Source organism: Microtus ochrogaster, chromosome 6 (genome assembly GCF_000317375.1).
Source record: "Microtus ochrogaster isolate Prairie Vole_2 chromosome 6, MicOch1.0, whole genome shotgun sequence".
In the NCBI taxonomy this organism is placed as follows: domain Eukaryota; kingdom Metazoa; phylum Chordata; class Mammalia; order Rodentia; family Cricetidae; genus Microtus; species Microtus ochrogaster.
Genome location: NC_022013.1, coordinates 66,016,682 through 66,031,825, shown reverse-complemented (window position 1 = coordinate 66,031,825; position 15,144 = coordinate 66,016,682). Strand labels below are relative to the sequence as shown.

At 42.9% G+C, this 15,144-nt stretch overlaps 1 protein-coding gene across 2 annotated transcripts in view; it reads left to right on the top strand.

Annotated features, from left to right (window-relative positions):
- Positions 1-6,548: 6,548 nt before the first annotated feature.
- Dcp1a (decapping mRNA 1A) overlaps positions 6,549-15,144 on the top strand; it is a 48,974-nt gene continuing 40,378 nt past the window's right edge. Inside the window, exons 1-3 of one of the 2 annotated variants that reach the window (XM_005348762.2) lie at positions 6,549-6,743; positions 10,137-10,177; positions 11,653-11,780. In XM_005348762.2, coding sequence (XP_005348819.1) covers positions 6,549-6,743; positions 10,137-10,177; positions 11,653-11,780 — 364 coding nt within the window. The remainder of the gene's footprint in view (positions 6,744-10,136; positions 10,178-11,652; positions 11,781-15,144) is intronic. The other variant, XM_005348763.3, reaches the window with a different exon arrangement.

Sequence of the window (15,144 nt, the reverse complement as noted above, 5' to 3'; positions counted from 1 at the left end):
GCTGAGAATATTATTTAAAACCCTACGTTAAGAGTGATTTTGTCTGGAAATCAATGGATCAAGTAAATGGTGGTTTATTGTTGTCCTATCTTCTTTCTTCTGGACCTGTATTTCTTTCCCTTGCCCCAGACTCCACCCCGTGTGTGAGTGTGTGTGTGTGTGTGTGTATGTGTGTACATGTAGTGAAACATGTATATATAAGGCATGTGAAAGTCAGTGATCCACTTGGGGTGGGCTTCTTCACGTGCCATGTGCCTTTTTGTTTTGAAACAGGGTTGGAGATTTCAATACAGATTCTCAGCACTAGGGTTAAGAAGGGGAAAAAAAGACCCGCGGGAAGAAAAGACACAGCAAGAATGTAAATGTGGGCTTCTCAAAGGAGACTCACCCTCACCTGGCTTTTTGAAACTGGGTCTTTGCTGGCCTGAAGCTCACCTAGACAGCTAGCCCCAGGAATCTACTTACCTCTGCATCCCTAACTAGGATTATAAGCACGAGTCACCAGACTCACGGGTGTTTGTTTGTTTGTTTGTGTGTGTGTTTAACTCAAGTTCTGAGATGGAACTCAGATCCTCATTCATTCAAGACACATACTTGACTGATCAAACTGTCTCCCCAGTCTCAAAACATGTCTTTCTGCTCCAGAATCCACAGTCTAGACCAGTTCACATACTGAAGTCTAATTCTAGAAAACACTTTGAGCATTAAAAAAAAAGCAAGCAAGCAAGCACCACTGGTCTAAACTAGGCATGGTGGCCATGCCTTTAGTTCCAGATGCCTTAGAAGCTGAGGTGAGATCATGATCGTATCCTAAGCAACTATGGGGAACCTGGTATTAAAAACAAAACCACTTCTATATGACATTTTAAAATACAAAAGTCAAGACCTTTAAAGGAAATAAAAGGATGCCTCTTAAGTATCCAGTAAGGACCGAATTGTGAACCTCTTGAAAAGCTTGTAGCCTCGTGGATAGCAGAGGAACTGGTATCAGTGATGGGCAGCAGCGTGGCGGTAACAGGTTTCACTCATACTAGCCAGTGTAATTCAAGAGTGAGCCATGCAGATTAGTAGCAAGACACACGACCTACCTGGACACCGGAGCTAAAAGATACTAATTCCAACTCAGCAGGTGAATCAGATATGACCTTGGGAAAGTAAGCTTTCAATTCTCAAAAATGAAAACAGAAATAAACAGAGACTTCTCGAATAAACCTTAAAAAAATCTAAGCAGGGGGACAGGGATGATAAAGGGAAAAGAAGAAGAAAAACCACCTGGGTGTGGGGCCCAGGCCACACGGTTGTCAAGGCAAGCCTAACAGAAACCAGCTAAAAAGTAGGCCCGAGTGTCTCAGTTTACTGGTGGGCAGTGCTGGGTTCCAGGAAAAGCCATAAACTGACACCACTCAAGGAGGGCCAGCTTCTAAAGGGAAGTACGTGACATTCCGACCATTAGAAAAGATTAGATAAGATCGCCAGACTTCCCGAGCTCAGGACTCACCTATTCCCCTCCCCTTTGAGACCCCTAGAAAAATGTCAGCCAGTCAGGGTCCTGAACCCTGGAAATCCCCTCACCCTAACCTCTACTATGATTTAAAAAAAAAAAAAAACCCACTTGGTCTGGATACTCTGCTCTCAATCGCCGCTTTGGACAGAGTCCAAGCTCGAGCTTGAATAAAGGCTCACTCTTTGCTTTTACATATGGGACTCGGTCTCCACGGTAGTCTTTTGGGGGTCCCCACAATCTGGACATAACAGTGGAGAAATTGTATTGAAAAGGGGCTGAGGGCTATGCTCAACTATATTAAAAACAGTATGTTTGCTTTTAGAAAGCATTAAGCTAAAAATACGTAAATACAGGTAAATCAGGCATCAAGATAAGTTAAAATTACTATGTCTTCTCTCCGATTTTTGTCACAGAGAGTGAACATGTCTACGTGTGGTGATATTCAACTTTGCTCCCAGTACTCAGAAGCAGGAGGAGTAAGGGTTTATAGCTACCCTGGGCTACATAGCAAGTTCCAGGCCAACTTGAACTACATGTGGAGACCTGCCTAAAAGAGAGGGTGGAGAAGCCTAGAAGGATGGCTCAGTGTTTGCCATACAAGCCTAAAGATCCCAGTTCAACCCTCAGAATCCACATAAGGAAGATCAGCAAGGCAGCACTGGGCAAGGGGAGAGAGGGGGATCCCTGGGGTTCAGTGGACATACAGTCTAGTCAAATCAGGGAGCTCATGGTTCACTGAGAGACCCTGTCTCAAAAAAAAAAAAAAGTTAGTGAGCAACTGAGGGAGACTTCTGACTTCCACTCTGGCCCCCACCTGTGCATACATGCATATCCACTTGCCACTGAAAGACCCCCAGTGTGGGGAGACTCACTCAAGTCTCGGGATAACATGTCACACACACACACACACACACACACACACACACACACACACACACACACACACACCCCGTCCCAGTAACTCACGAGAAACCGTCCTTGCTACAATCACACGAGATTTATTTGACAGGTACCAGTGCACTGGGGCTGAGACTCATAACCCACACAGGGGAGGAGTTCGACCCCTAGTGACCTGGAGAAGGGGTTTTTAAAGGAAGAAACCACAGGCGAAAGGGAGACGGAAGGTGTCACAGAAAATTCCGAAAATACCAGTGATGATCACAAGGGGGCAACTCCCTGTTTCTCAAGATTACACTCAAGATTACAATCTAACTTTATCTTAAGCTAGTTCCTAAAATTGAACTTGCTAATCGTAGATTTCCGATTCTTCTCTCCCTGCTTAGATTTTTAGCTCTATTTTTAGCTCTATTTTTTCCTGCTAGAGGGGTCTGGATTTATCCAGGTCTTTCACCACATACATGAACACATATGATGGAGGACACAGAGGAGAAACACAGAAAGAAAAACAGTAAGAAAAGAAAGTGACAGATGTGGAGACAGGGGCTAGAGAGGGTTGAGGGGAGGAGGAAAAGCAAGAGCATGCTCCTATGAAGAAGCTCATTGACTGCAGCAGTATCTCCAGGCCTTTAGGCCTTCAGATTTTACGGATTTTACAGATTTTACGCTGGGGAGCTGAGAAAGCTGTAATTCATTAGCACAGTTATACAGCTGTTATATTTGGAACTAAAAGATAGTGCTCAACCTATATGATTGGTATTCCAGCGTTCTTTATGGTAGACCCTATATTTTACCGTATGTAGACCAGGCTGGCCTCAGAGTCACAGAGATCTGCCTGCCTCTGCCTCCCAAATACTAGGATGTAAGTCAGTAGCCACCATGAGTGGCTCTGTCTCAGAATTCTGAGTAGCAAGAATTACGGCTGCACACCGCTACACCCAGCTTAGCCCCACAATTGTAAATGCCAAGGTCCAGGGCCATGGAGGCACACTCCCTTAAGCCTGGCACTTAAATGGCAAGATCCTAATGTCACTTCTGGCTGCTGTGAAAAAAAACCCTGACACTAAGCACTGAACATCACAGGAAAGGTTCATGTTTGCCACAAAGCAGCTAGGAATGGAGGAGAGGCGGGACTGATTACTGCCTCTCAGATTTTCTTTTCTAAATTATTTTTTATTAATTTTTTTATCTTTTTATTTTTTGGTTTTTCGAGACAGAGTTTCTCTATGTAGCTCTCCCTGTCCTGGAACTCACTTTGTAAACCAGGCTGGCCTTGAACTCACTGAGATCTGCCTGCCTCTGCCTCCCAAGTGCTGAAATCAAAGGCTTGTGCAACCACCACTCAGCTTACTTATTTTTAATTATTGAAGCCATGTATGGAGGCACAACTCTGAAAGCTCACCATTCAGAGGCTGAGGGAGGAAGATCACAAGTTTGGGAGTTCGAGATCAATCGAATATATAATAAGTTCAAGACCAGACTAGTTGTGAAATAATAATAATAACAGGGCTGGAGAGAGAGCTCAATAAAAACCTACATTCATAATGACCTATGTTCTAGCCCCAGAACTCATACAAAAATGTCAGCTCTGGGGAGGTGTAGACAGGAGGCTCCCTGGAGGTCACCTAGCAGCCAGCCTAGCCTAATTGGCGAGTTTCATGCTAGCTTGGGCTACACAGCAAGACCTTGTCTTGAAAACAAAGCATTTTGAAGAGAATTTTCTATTCCATAATATGAAAGTTTGGTCTGCATCACAAGTCTACCCTTAATCCAAAAGAGTGGCTTAACCGGTGTGCATTAGTTTTTTCCTGGGACCATGTGAACAAGTATTTGCCCACAAACAACAGACTGGAGAAAGGGCTTCTCCCCAGGTCTAGCTTGCTAACTCACAGGTGAAGTGATGAGGGATGATCCACAGCAGCTCCTCCCTTGGGCTTCTGCCAGGCCTGCCAGGTGGTCTTGTGGCACTTGTGAGCCCACCCTTCTCCCCAAGGGCATGTGTTAATGGGCCCAGCCTCATGAGGGGTTTCTAGGTAATCATAGCTGCTCCAAGTTTAAGACAGCCACGGCACAATAGTGTGTGGAGGGCAACATTTCATAACAAAAGAAAACATTTTGGATTATTTTAGAATATCTACATAAGAAAAAGAAAGCTAAAGACAGTTATCAAGTGTGTCTCTGAATTTAGAACCTAATTTAAGATTATGTAGATGGCTCCACTGTTAATTAAGAACACTTGCTGCTCAACAATGAGGAGCTGAGTTCAGATGCCATGATCCAGGTCCAGAAACCCACAAATACCTATAACTCAAGCTCCAAGACTTCCAACAAGACCCTCTCTAACTTCCATAGGCAGCCCTGCGCACAAATGTTACATAAACTTACAGATACATATAGATAAATAAAAAAATTAAACCATAACATTAAAGTTAGGGTAGAGGGGAACGGAAGACACAGAAAGTAATGGAGCTCCTACCCTCCACCACTGAGTGAAAGAAAGGAACCAGATGTGGAGTAAAGGCTCCTAGAGATTCTAATGCCAGAATCCTCTTGACTGGTGAAAACTTTGAGCCACTGACTTCTTCCTCTGGAGTCCGAATTAAATCATTAGTTATGGTAGGTTCCCTCTCATCAATGGGCTGTGAAGCAAATCTCAACCCTTGTTTTGCTTTCCCAGGGACCACCTATTCACCCAAAGCAGCAGTTCAGACATAACCTCCTCCTCAAAGCTTTTCTGGCTCAAATGGGATTAAGGGCTCCACTCTTTGGAATTCAAAGAGACGCATAAGGGGGTTATTTGCTTGCTTTCAGCTTCTCCCAGAGTGAAAACAGAGTTGGAAGCTCAGAACTGGTCACTACCTCTATAAATTCAACTAGAGTGTACAAGAGAGGAGAGTGAATGCATCATAGGCACGTTCCGTTCCCTGTGTTTGGATGATTCTGTACATGATTCTGTACAGAATGCAAAGTTGTCCTTCCATTAGTAAATGATTTTGGGATGTAAAACCATAAGCAATATGTGTTGTTTTGATGACAATGTAGAGTTTGTTCTTTAAAAAAAATGCTCAATTGGGTCTTCAATAAGGAAAACGGTTTTTTGGTGGGTTTTTTTTTTTTTTTTTTTTTTTTGTTTTGGTTTTTCGAGACAGGGTTTCTCTGTGGCTTTGGAGCCTGTCCTGGAACTAGCTCTTGTAGACCAGGCTGGTCTCGAACTCACAGAGATCCGCCTGCCTCTGCCTCCCGAGTGCTGGGATTAAAGGCGTGCACCAGGAAAACAGTTTTTAAAGCAACTCAGTGAAGAGACTGGGTGCTGTTTACTTTTTAGTAGTACCTAACTCCTTAAGATGCCCAATAAATATTTGGGGTTTGTTTTGTTTTGTGGCTTTGATACAGGGTTTTTCTACGTAACTGTGAACCTACGTGGCCTTAAACTCACAGGGCTCCTCCTGTCCCTACCTTCCCTGTGCTGGAATTAAAGGTGTGCGCTACCACCAGGTGTGCGCCAGCACCACCCGGTTTGCTGCTCGTTTGGTTAAGAGATCTTATAAAATACTTCCGTTTTTATCATCTAGAACGATAGAAATATTTGCCTGGGACTAATTTGAGAAAAAATACGAACAAAGGGGGGGGGGGATTGAGTCCTGGGAGCCTGCGTGGTTCTAAGCCAGCTAGTTTAGCTGCCTTGAAATATTTCTTTCCAAAATTGTTAACCGTGGAGGTGCAGTCTGAAGTTACTTACACACACACACACACACGCACACGCACACGCACACTTTCTCATTTGTTCTGAGTTTTCTAAACGGTCCATGGAGAGCTCATTTCCACAGCACCATTTCGATTCTGCGCGCGAACCCGCGACAGCCTCCGTGCTGCTGTTGCACCCAGCCGGCCGGAGCCGGGAGCGCTAGTGGAATGAGCTCAGATCCAGCCAGGTGAGAGAGGACCCGGGACAACAACCTCGTCACGGCGCAGCCGCAGCCGCAGCCGCATCCACAGCACCTTCCGGCCGATGCGGACCTAAGGAGATCGGAACCAGGCTTTCGGGGAGTGGGAGCGGCGGAGCAGAATAGCTGAAGTACCACCCTCCATAAGGCCAGGCCGAAAGGCGGAAGTGAGGCACCGACGGAGCTGGGGGAACTTTGCCTGGATGGCACTTTCCTGTCCTCGAGTCCGCCCCCGCCGGAGGGGCTCGGCTCCGCGAGTCAAGATGGAGTCGTTGAGTCGAGCTGGGCAGGAGATGAGTCTGGCGGCCTTGAAGCAGCACGACCCCTACATCACCAGCATCGCAGACCTCACGGGCCAGGTCGCTCTGTACACTTTCTGCCCTAAAGCCAACCAGTGGGTGAGTGAGGCCCAGCCGCGGAGGTGCCAACCTGGCCGCTGCCGCCTCTTAAAGGGGCCGCGCAGGCAGTTTAGGATTGGGGGCGGGGAGTGAAGCAAGAGACTAGGACCGCCAAGGCGAGGCCAGAACCTCACCGAAGGGTCCGGCCAGAGCCAAAGGGGTGACGGGGACACTCGGGATTGGAAGAAAGAAGCGGAAGAAGTAGGCCAGAGACACAGCAGGGAAAATCAGATGGAGGGGAGGAATGAGGCAGGATCAGCCAGCCCTTCGGGGTCGGTTCTCGGTGCTTGAGTAATTTACCTTTTTTCCGGGTTGCTTTGGAAAGATATGAGACAAGTGGGGTTATTTAAAAAGTGACTGAAAACCTGAGTTTGAGACTTCGAGAACTAGTAGATAAATTGCGTGTATTTAATTACAAGATCCACCCTTCTCCCCCAACCTACCGAAGTAAGGTGATTTGGATTTGAAACTTAAAAGTCAGTTTCAAGAGTTAGTACAGCTTTAATGGAACTACTGTGTATCTCCAGATTTTGGGGAACGGTTTCAAGGGAGTTAGGAAAAGGGCTACTACGGTAAGAATTGGATTCCTTGGAGACCTTTTGCAGGGAAAAGAGCAGTGACAACCATCTTTGATGGCTCTCATCTGAGTACTTTTTGAGTATTGTGAGTGGCGACGGTGGTCCAGAAAGTTACGGTGCCCATTCACCGACCGGTTAGCCTCAACTTGAAGCACCTTTGGTCGCTTAGTTCACGTGGTTGCCCATTTTTGTGCTCGACTCTTCCTAATTAACTTGTTCAGCTGTAAAAGCTTCACACTTTTCTGTGGGTAACCGTGGGTTGGCTAGAATTCATCAGTGATTGGAATTCACACTTCAGCAAGTATTGAGGTCCTTAAACTAACAAAACACTAAAGGATTGTCATAGCTTTTCTTCAGTGTGATACTGATACATAGATGTAATTTTGTGGAAATTTATTGTCATTTATGGAAGTTACTTCAGAAGTTTCCATAATCATTTTCCTCCTCCTTCTGGAAGAGAAAGGGATGTAGGAAGCCCCAAAGGATGAAATTACAAACCGCTTTACTGGTATACTTGTGTTAAACAGTGTCTTAGTGTCTTAGTTTGAAGTGGTGTGGGCCATTTTTCTCTGCGCTCGCTCTCTCTCTCTCTCTCTCTCTCTCTCTCTCTCTCTCTGTGTGTGTGTGTGTGTGTAATCAGGACTGCAGGCTAAGGCAGAGAATTTGAAGTGGCAAATTATCTGTTACTGTTATTTCTTCACAAAGGCTTACAACACTTGAGGATTTTAACCATGGAGTTGTATAAAAATGAAATTGAAAACGAAGCTGTGCTGGGCAGTGGTGGCGCATGCGGATCTCTGAGTTCGAGGCCAGCCAGCCTGGTCTACAAGAGCTAGTTCCCTGTCTTGAAAAACTGAAAGAAAAAGAAAGGAGGGAAGGAAGGAAGACTAAGCTGCTGTTTATTTGGATCCTAACACAGTGCACTTGCCGTCATCTTTTCTCGTATTTTAGGATGAGTTGTAATTTTGCCCCGATGTATTTTGGGGGGCAAGTTTAATTTTACTTTGGAACAACTACTGCCATTTTCTTCTAATGAGAACATTTTTGAAGGCAAGAAAAGGCCTCAAGAAGGAAAAGTTTCATAGTGACATAGAAGACATGTACAAAAAAGAGATTTTTTATTTATTTTTAATTTTTTCCTAACAAATTTGATATAACTAACCTTATTTTTTTTATAATTTTTTGGTTACATTTAAAATCTTAAGATCCACTCTGTGAGTTCGAGACCAGCTGGTCTACAAGAGCTAGTTCCGGGACAGGCTCCAAAACCACAGAAAAACCCTGTCTTGAAAAACTAAAAAAAAAAAAAAAAATCTTAAGATCCAATGTAGGTCATGAACTACGAACTGATAGGATTTTTTGGTTTTAGACAAAAGATAAAAGCACTACACCTGTGCCTAAAACTTGACTATGCCACTGTCACAAGTGAAAGAACACTAATGGCTTGCCGTGCTCTTGTTTACTTCTTGCAGTGCAGAAGATCAAACCCAGGGCCTCAAGATGCTGTGCGAGCACTGTGCCTCTGCCATTAGGCTGCATAAGTTACAATGTCTTAGTTACATTTTCGGGTGTTTAAAACCTGCAGGAACTGCCTAACTCAGAAAATGGTTTCTAGCCACGATGCTTAACCAAGCTTGAAAAATAATGAATTGTGTATAGTAGTAGTCCTTAAAGAGCTACAAAATTTGTTACTAATGAAAAGATTCTCCAGAGATGAAACAAAGTAGCGTCTAAGAAAATGCTCGGAGGGCTGGGGATTTGGCTCAGCTCGTGCTGCTATCCAGCATCAGCACCAGGCTCGCAGTTCAGCCCTTATATCAATTTACTTTCTTTTTCTGATAACTTTGATAGACTGTTAAAGTTTGATGGGGCTTGTTTGTTTTATTTTTAAAGTTGCAACATAAAGTACCTCAACTCCCTATTAAGATACCTAGTTGGAAGGTTTTGGCTTTTCCAAAGTTAAAGCTGGGGCTAAAGGAATGGCTCAGTAGCTGCTAAGAGTACTAGTCCTCTTCCAGAGGACCTGGGTTCAATTCTCAGCACCCACATGGTGACTCATATCTATCTGTAAGTCCAGTTCCAAGGGATCCAATACCCTCTTCTATCCTCTGTGAGCTCCAGGCACACATATGGTGCACAGATATACATGCAGGCACATTTTTTAATTTAAAAAAGTAATACATAAAAATAAAACTAATTCTGTGTTTTGTTTTGTTTTTTAATGTTCCTTAGTGGTTAAAATAGAACAATGCTACAGTTGTAGACATTTTGAATTGGACATTGCAGCACTTATATAAATACCTACAGAGTTGAATGGCTACACAATTAAGGAACCTGAGGTGCCCACATAAATAGCTGGGTGTAGTAACATCCAACACTGGGAGCCAGGTGCGGTGGCGCACACCTTTAATCCCAGCAGCACTCGGGAGGCTGGTGAATCTCTGTGAGTTCGAGGCCAGCATGGTCTACAGAGTGAGTGCCAAGACATCAGACTCCAAAGCTATACAGAGAAACCTTTTCTTTAAAAACAAAACAAAGCAATTCAACACTGGGGAAGTGGAGGCAGGTGGTTCCCTGGGGGTCACTGACCAACAAGCCTAACTTAATTACCCGACTTCTGGCCAGGAGAGACCCTGACTCAAAAGAACACGCTCCTGAGGGTGACTGCTGACCTCTACTAGTTACACACACACAATAGATTTCACAATAAATAAAACAAGTTGGCCTTAAAGCATTTCTTTTCCGCTGAAACCATTTGGCATTGAATTATTATTATTATTATTATTGAGAAACTAACAATTATTATCTGTTACAGGAGAAGACTGATATAGAAGGGACCCTATTTGTATATCGAAGGTAAGTTTTTAAAGCATGTTTCTGTTTCACTTGAATAGTGAGCAGTCTCATGTAACATGGTCCATTTCTAGTGTGTATTTGTTTTTGGAGCCTTCCTGTTTGTTTTCTTCCAGGTTTCATCCGTTCAGGCTGTGCAATCCTATCCTAGCTGCTTCTCTTCTCAGAGCCTGACAAAATTATCTCAGGATAGAAAGCCTTTTCCAATTATTAACTATCCCATATTAAGAATATGAACATATGAATGTCACTGGACATAATACATTAGTGATAGTAATTGAGATATCAGTCTTGCTAATAGTAAGTTTCTAATGAAAATTTGTCTTCTGTGACTGGTTCTGCCCCTTTCTCAATTCTTTCCCAACTCCTGGGTTATATAGTCTTTATTGTATCTATTTTAGTTTGAGGGTTCTTTAGAATGCCTGGGTTATTCATACTTGTATATATTTTACTTTAAGCTTCTGAAAATTCTTTAAATTGTTGATTTGCAATAGTTTCCAATATTACCTTGTTTGACAACATAGATGCTTAAAAGACAGACCACAGGATATGACAGTCATGGGGACTTGTCTTTCTAGATGCCTACAGGTCTTGTTCTTAGAAGCAGGTCCTTCCCTTGTTTTCTGAAACTTAGGGTGCTAGCAGCAAGATTATTGATGTCTGGTTCTTTTTGTATTGTGTTATGTTGAAGAGTGTTGAGTGCGTTGTTGATGAATCCCCTTGGTAAGGACACTAAGAGCGTTCTTACTGTGTACGTCAAGTCCATCTAACTCGGGAAAAACATACAAAAAAGTGATTTAATATAGGAAAGATTGCTGCAATGGATGAGAGTCATAGACATACTTGTACTGTATTAAAAAAATGGTATTTCTTCACTTATATCAATCTTGGTATACGTGTATGGGGGAGAGAAACAGATCCTCAGTTACAGTGAGCTTAAATTCTAGTGGGAGAAAGATGGTCAATAGGAAAGCAGTGGGTGGGTGTGGAGGTGAGAGGGTGCTTGCTGGAGAGAAGATGTGGTGCTAGTTTGGGGGCAGTAGTCTAGTTTCAGTGAGTCTGGAGAGGGAAGCACACCTGCGGAGACACCAATGGAGCCAGAGTGGGACAGGAGAGGGACAGGCAGTGAAGGGGCGGGGAACCTGGTGACTTCAGCTTTTATGCTGAGGAATTAAATTCTTAGAAAAACTTAGGAGCAAAGAGGGAAATGGCCTGACTTAATTAATTAATTTCTAGAGGTCTTAACCCAGGACTTTGTTCATGCTAGGCAAGCACTCCGCCACTGAATTAGAGCTCCAGCCTTGTATTTTTGTTCATGGTTTCAAACTCTAATTGTTCATGTGATGTGGTAATATAGGCTGTGTGTGTGTGTGTGTGTGTGTGTGTGTGTGTGTGTGTGTGTGTGTGTGAAAATAAGGTAGTAGATAGCTTTTCTATAGATTAAAAGGTAACATGTGTTCCCTTGCTTTAAATCTAAGGTCAGCTTCGCCTTACCATGGTTTTACCATTGTCAACCGACTGAACATGCACAATCTGGTTGAACCAGTGAATAAAGATTTGGAATTTCAGCTCCATGAACCATTTCTTCTGTATAGAAATGCAAGCTGTGAGTAATCTATTTACAGTTAACAACTTCCGGTTCTCTCCTCCCACCATGTGGGTTCCAGTATGGAACTCAGTTGTCAGGCTGGATGGCCAGTGCCTTCACTCATGACGCCATCTCAGCAGCCCCAGAAGCAAACGTTTTAAGCTAACTTTAAAATTGAAGACTTTTGCAGATAACTAACTCAGGTTATTTTGGTCAGCTATATTATCCAGCTCAATTGTTAGCACTGTATTTGTTTCTGCTATGAAATATTTAGTTCTTTGTTTTATGTTGTGGCGCTGAGTTCTTGTCAGTTCATATCCCTGAGCAACAGAACTTGGTCTGGGAGACAAAATGAGAGCAGACACTCATGCTTTCCACAGAGGAAGGACTTTGCCATGGACAATGGCACTTTTCAACCTTTTAGGTTAATAGAGTGTCATCTACTGTCATCTGATACTGTGTCAGAAGCTGTTGTGTTTTAATGGTGAAGAGTACCCTATGTAGGATACACAGGTAGACTCAAGGTGCATGGCATACAGTTAGTTGGAGAGATCCTTGTCCAAGGTCTTTTCAAGTGTTACAGATTCTAATAGTGATTGAAATTCAGGTAACAAAGCTCAGAGTCGCCCTTTCATAAACGTATAGAAGTTCCTCACTGTGTCACATTGGGGTTACTTGCTGACAAATATGTCATAAATTGAAAGCTCATTAATAAACTTAAACTGCCAAATATTATAGTTCAGCAACACAGTACACACTGTAGACTATTGGTTGTCTCCCTGTGACCATGTGGGAGTGGGGGCTGCGGCTGGTTATTGCTGTACAGCACTGCAGTAGTGTCTCCCATGTATCCTCCAAAGGAAATGTGCAGTCCAAAATACGATTTTTCACTCAGTAAATGCTACTTATCACAGCATTTTGGAAGCAAAAATCTTAAGTTAGATTATCATAAGTGTGGGACCATCTGCACAAAAAAAGTATACTTAAAGAGCAAGGACATTGCTCAGTGGTAGATAAATCCTTAGCATTCATAGGCTTTGGTTGGAGCTCCAGCAGCACACACCATGTCCACTGGGTTCTGATGGTTCAGTACGGGTGTTAGAGGTGTGATTGAGGATAGGCCAGTTTGCTTGTCCTTGACCCCTCGGGATATCAAAATGGTGGTTTAGAAAGCCAGGAACCCTAAATTCTTTTTTGCTCATTTTTTTTAAGTATCTAAGCAAAATAAGATATATCTCTTGATTTTTCAGTAAACTATTTCTTGAGTTTTTAAATCCTCTCAGATTTTAAGTCCTACAGACATATTAGACACTTTGAGCCAGGAGTGGTAGTGTACACTCGTAATCCCAGCCCTTTGTAGGCTGGGCAGCCTGTGATCTAAATTCATATCTCAAAGAGTCAAACAAAAAAAGACATGTTATTTAATACCTGTAAATTCAGGATTTATGTGAACTAGTAGAAAGTAGAATATTACAAATGGCCGTTTTATGTTAAATTTTCATTGTGGGAGAATTCTTCAAAAGAACACTTAAGTACATTTTTACAATAAAATTGGATAAGTTCTGCTTTTTACTGTTTTGACAATTGTGTATTACTCCTCCTACTCACTGAGGAAACTCCTCAAGAGACTTGATTATCTGTAGCCTATGCCCAAGTCCTTCACATTTAGAGTCCTGTGAAATTGACTTATATTGGGCATGGTGGAGATAAAGCACACCCTTATTCCTAAAATTCAGGAGGCAGAGCAGATGGATCTCTGTGTGTTCAAGGCCAACCTGGTCCACACAGGCCACCCAAGGCTACACAGTGAAACCCTGTCTTTAAAACCAAACAAGCAAGCAAATAGAACCTAACCTACCAGAGTTTGGTTATTTGGAAGTGATTCTCTTGTGCTTATGCAGAACAAATAAAGGCAGACTTACAAGCAAACAGACTATCATCTGATTTCATCATGTAAAAACTTAGCATCTGTAGACTAACTGGGATCGACACAAAATTGTCAGTGTTCTGTATGTTTAACCCATTATGCTATCATAGACTTTAACCATCAGCAGTATTCATAGCATTAATTGAAATATTCTTGTGAAGAAAAGTGTAATGTGCTTGGTTTGTGTGTAGTAGGAGCTGCGGGCTGCGTTCCTGCAGCATGGATCCCGGCCGCCTGGCTAGCTTATGCCCCGAAATAACAACACACAAACTGTATTCATTTAAACACTGCTTGGTCCATTATATGTAGCCTCTTACTGGCTAACTCTCACATCTTGATTAACCCATGTCTAATAATGGGTGTCTTGCCGGGAAAGATTCAGCATGTCTGACCTGGTGGCTGGCTGCATCGCATCAAATAGACAGATGACCCTTCTCCATCGGTTTGTGGTTTTGTTTTGTCTTTGGTTTATAGAGTTTTTTAGAAAGCATTTAAAAAGTACAGAAACAGCTCACTTACCCAGGTCATCCCATTGGGGGCGACATTTAAAGGAGTTGTATTAGAAGTGGCAGGGCAGCATAGGGCAGTGATTCTCAACCTTCCTAATACCGTGACCCTTTAATACAGTTCCTCATGTGGTGTTGTTATTTTTTTTTTTAAATATTTTTATGGTTTATTTAACTTTATTTTATGTGCATTGGTGTGAAGGTGTCAGATCCCCTGCAACTGGATCTTCAGACAGTTGTGAGCTGCCATGTGGATGCTGGGAATTGAACCCAGGTCCTTTGGAAGAGCAGTCCATGCTCTTAACCACTGAGCCATCTCTCCAGCCCCTGGTGTTGTTATTTTTATTGCTACTTCATAACTGTAATTTTTGTACTGTTATGAGTCATAATGTAAGTTTCTGATATTTCCAGTGGTATTAGGCGACCCCTGTGAAGGGTCATTCGACCCCCCAAAGGGGTCGTAATCCATAGGTTGAGAACTCCTGGCATAAAGTAATGTGGGGTCTTAGGACTGTGTATGATTGTCTAATGAGTAGTAAACATAGAACATAACTCTGTCAGTCAGGAAACTGTTGAGTTGTTTGGGGATTTGTCCATTAAATAAGCACTAGATCCTAATCCACGTATGGGTAATTATACTGATCCTGTAGCTGCTCTTTCGTCATCCTCCCGCGGGAGATGCCACCAAGATACCTGGCCCATTTAGCTCAAATTACACTTTTATATCCAGCTTTTTCCCGCTCAGGTTCAGTTTTAGAGTAAATGAGGGCGGGGAGCAAACATTGAACTGTAACTTTTTCCAGTTCTAAATTGTTCTATTTAGTTTATTTTTTAGCTTTTCTTTATACAAATTTCTCAATCCTCCCACGAAAAAGGTAAAATCTTTGAGAAGGTACTTTCACTGGATTCAGTGATTCTCCTGGATCCCTGAGAAATACTGTATCTTCAT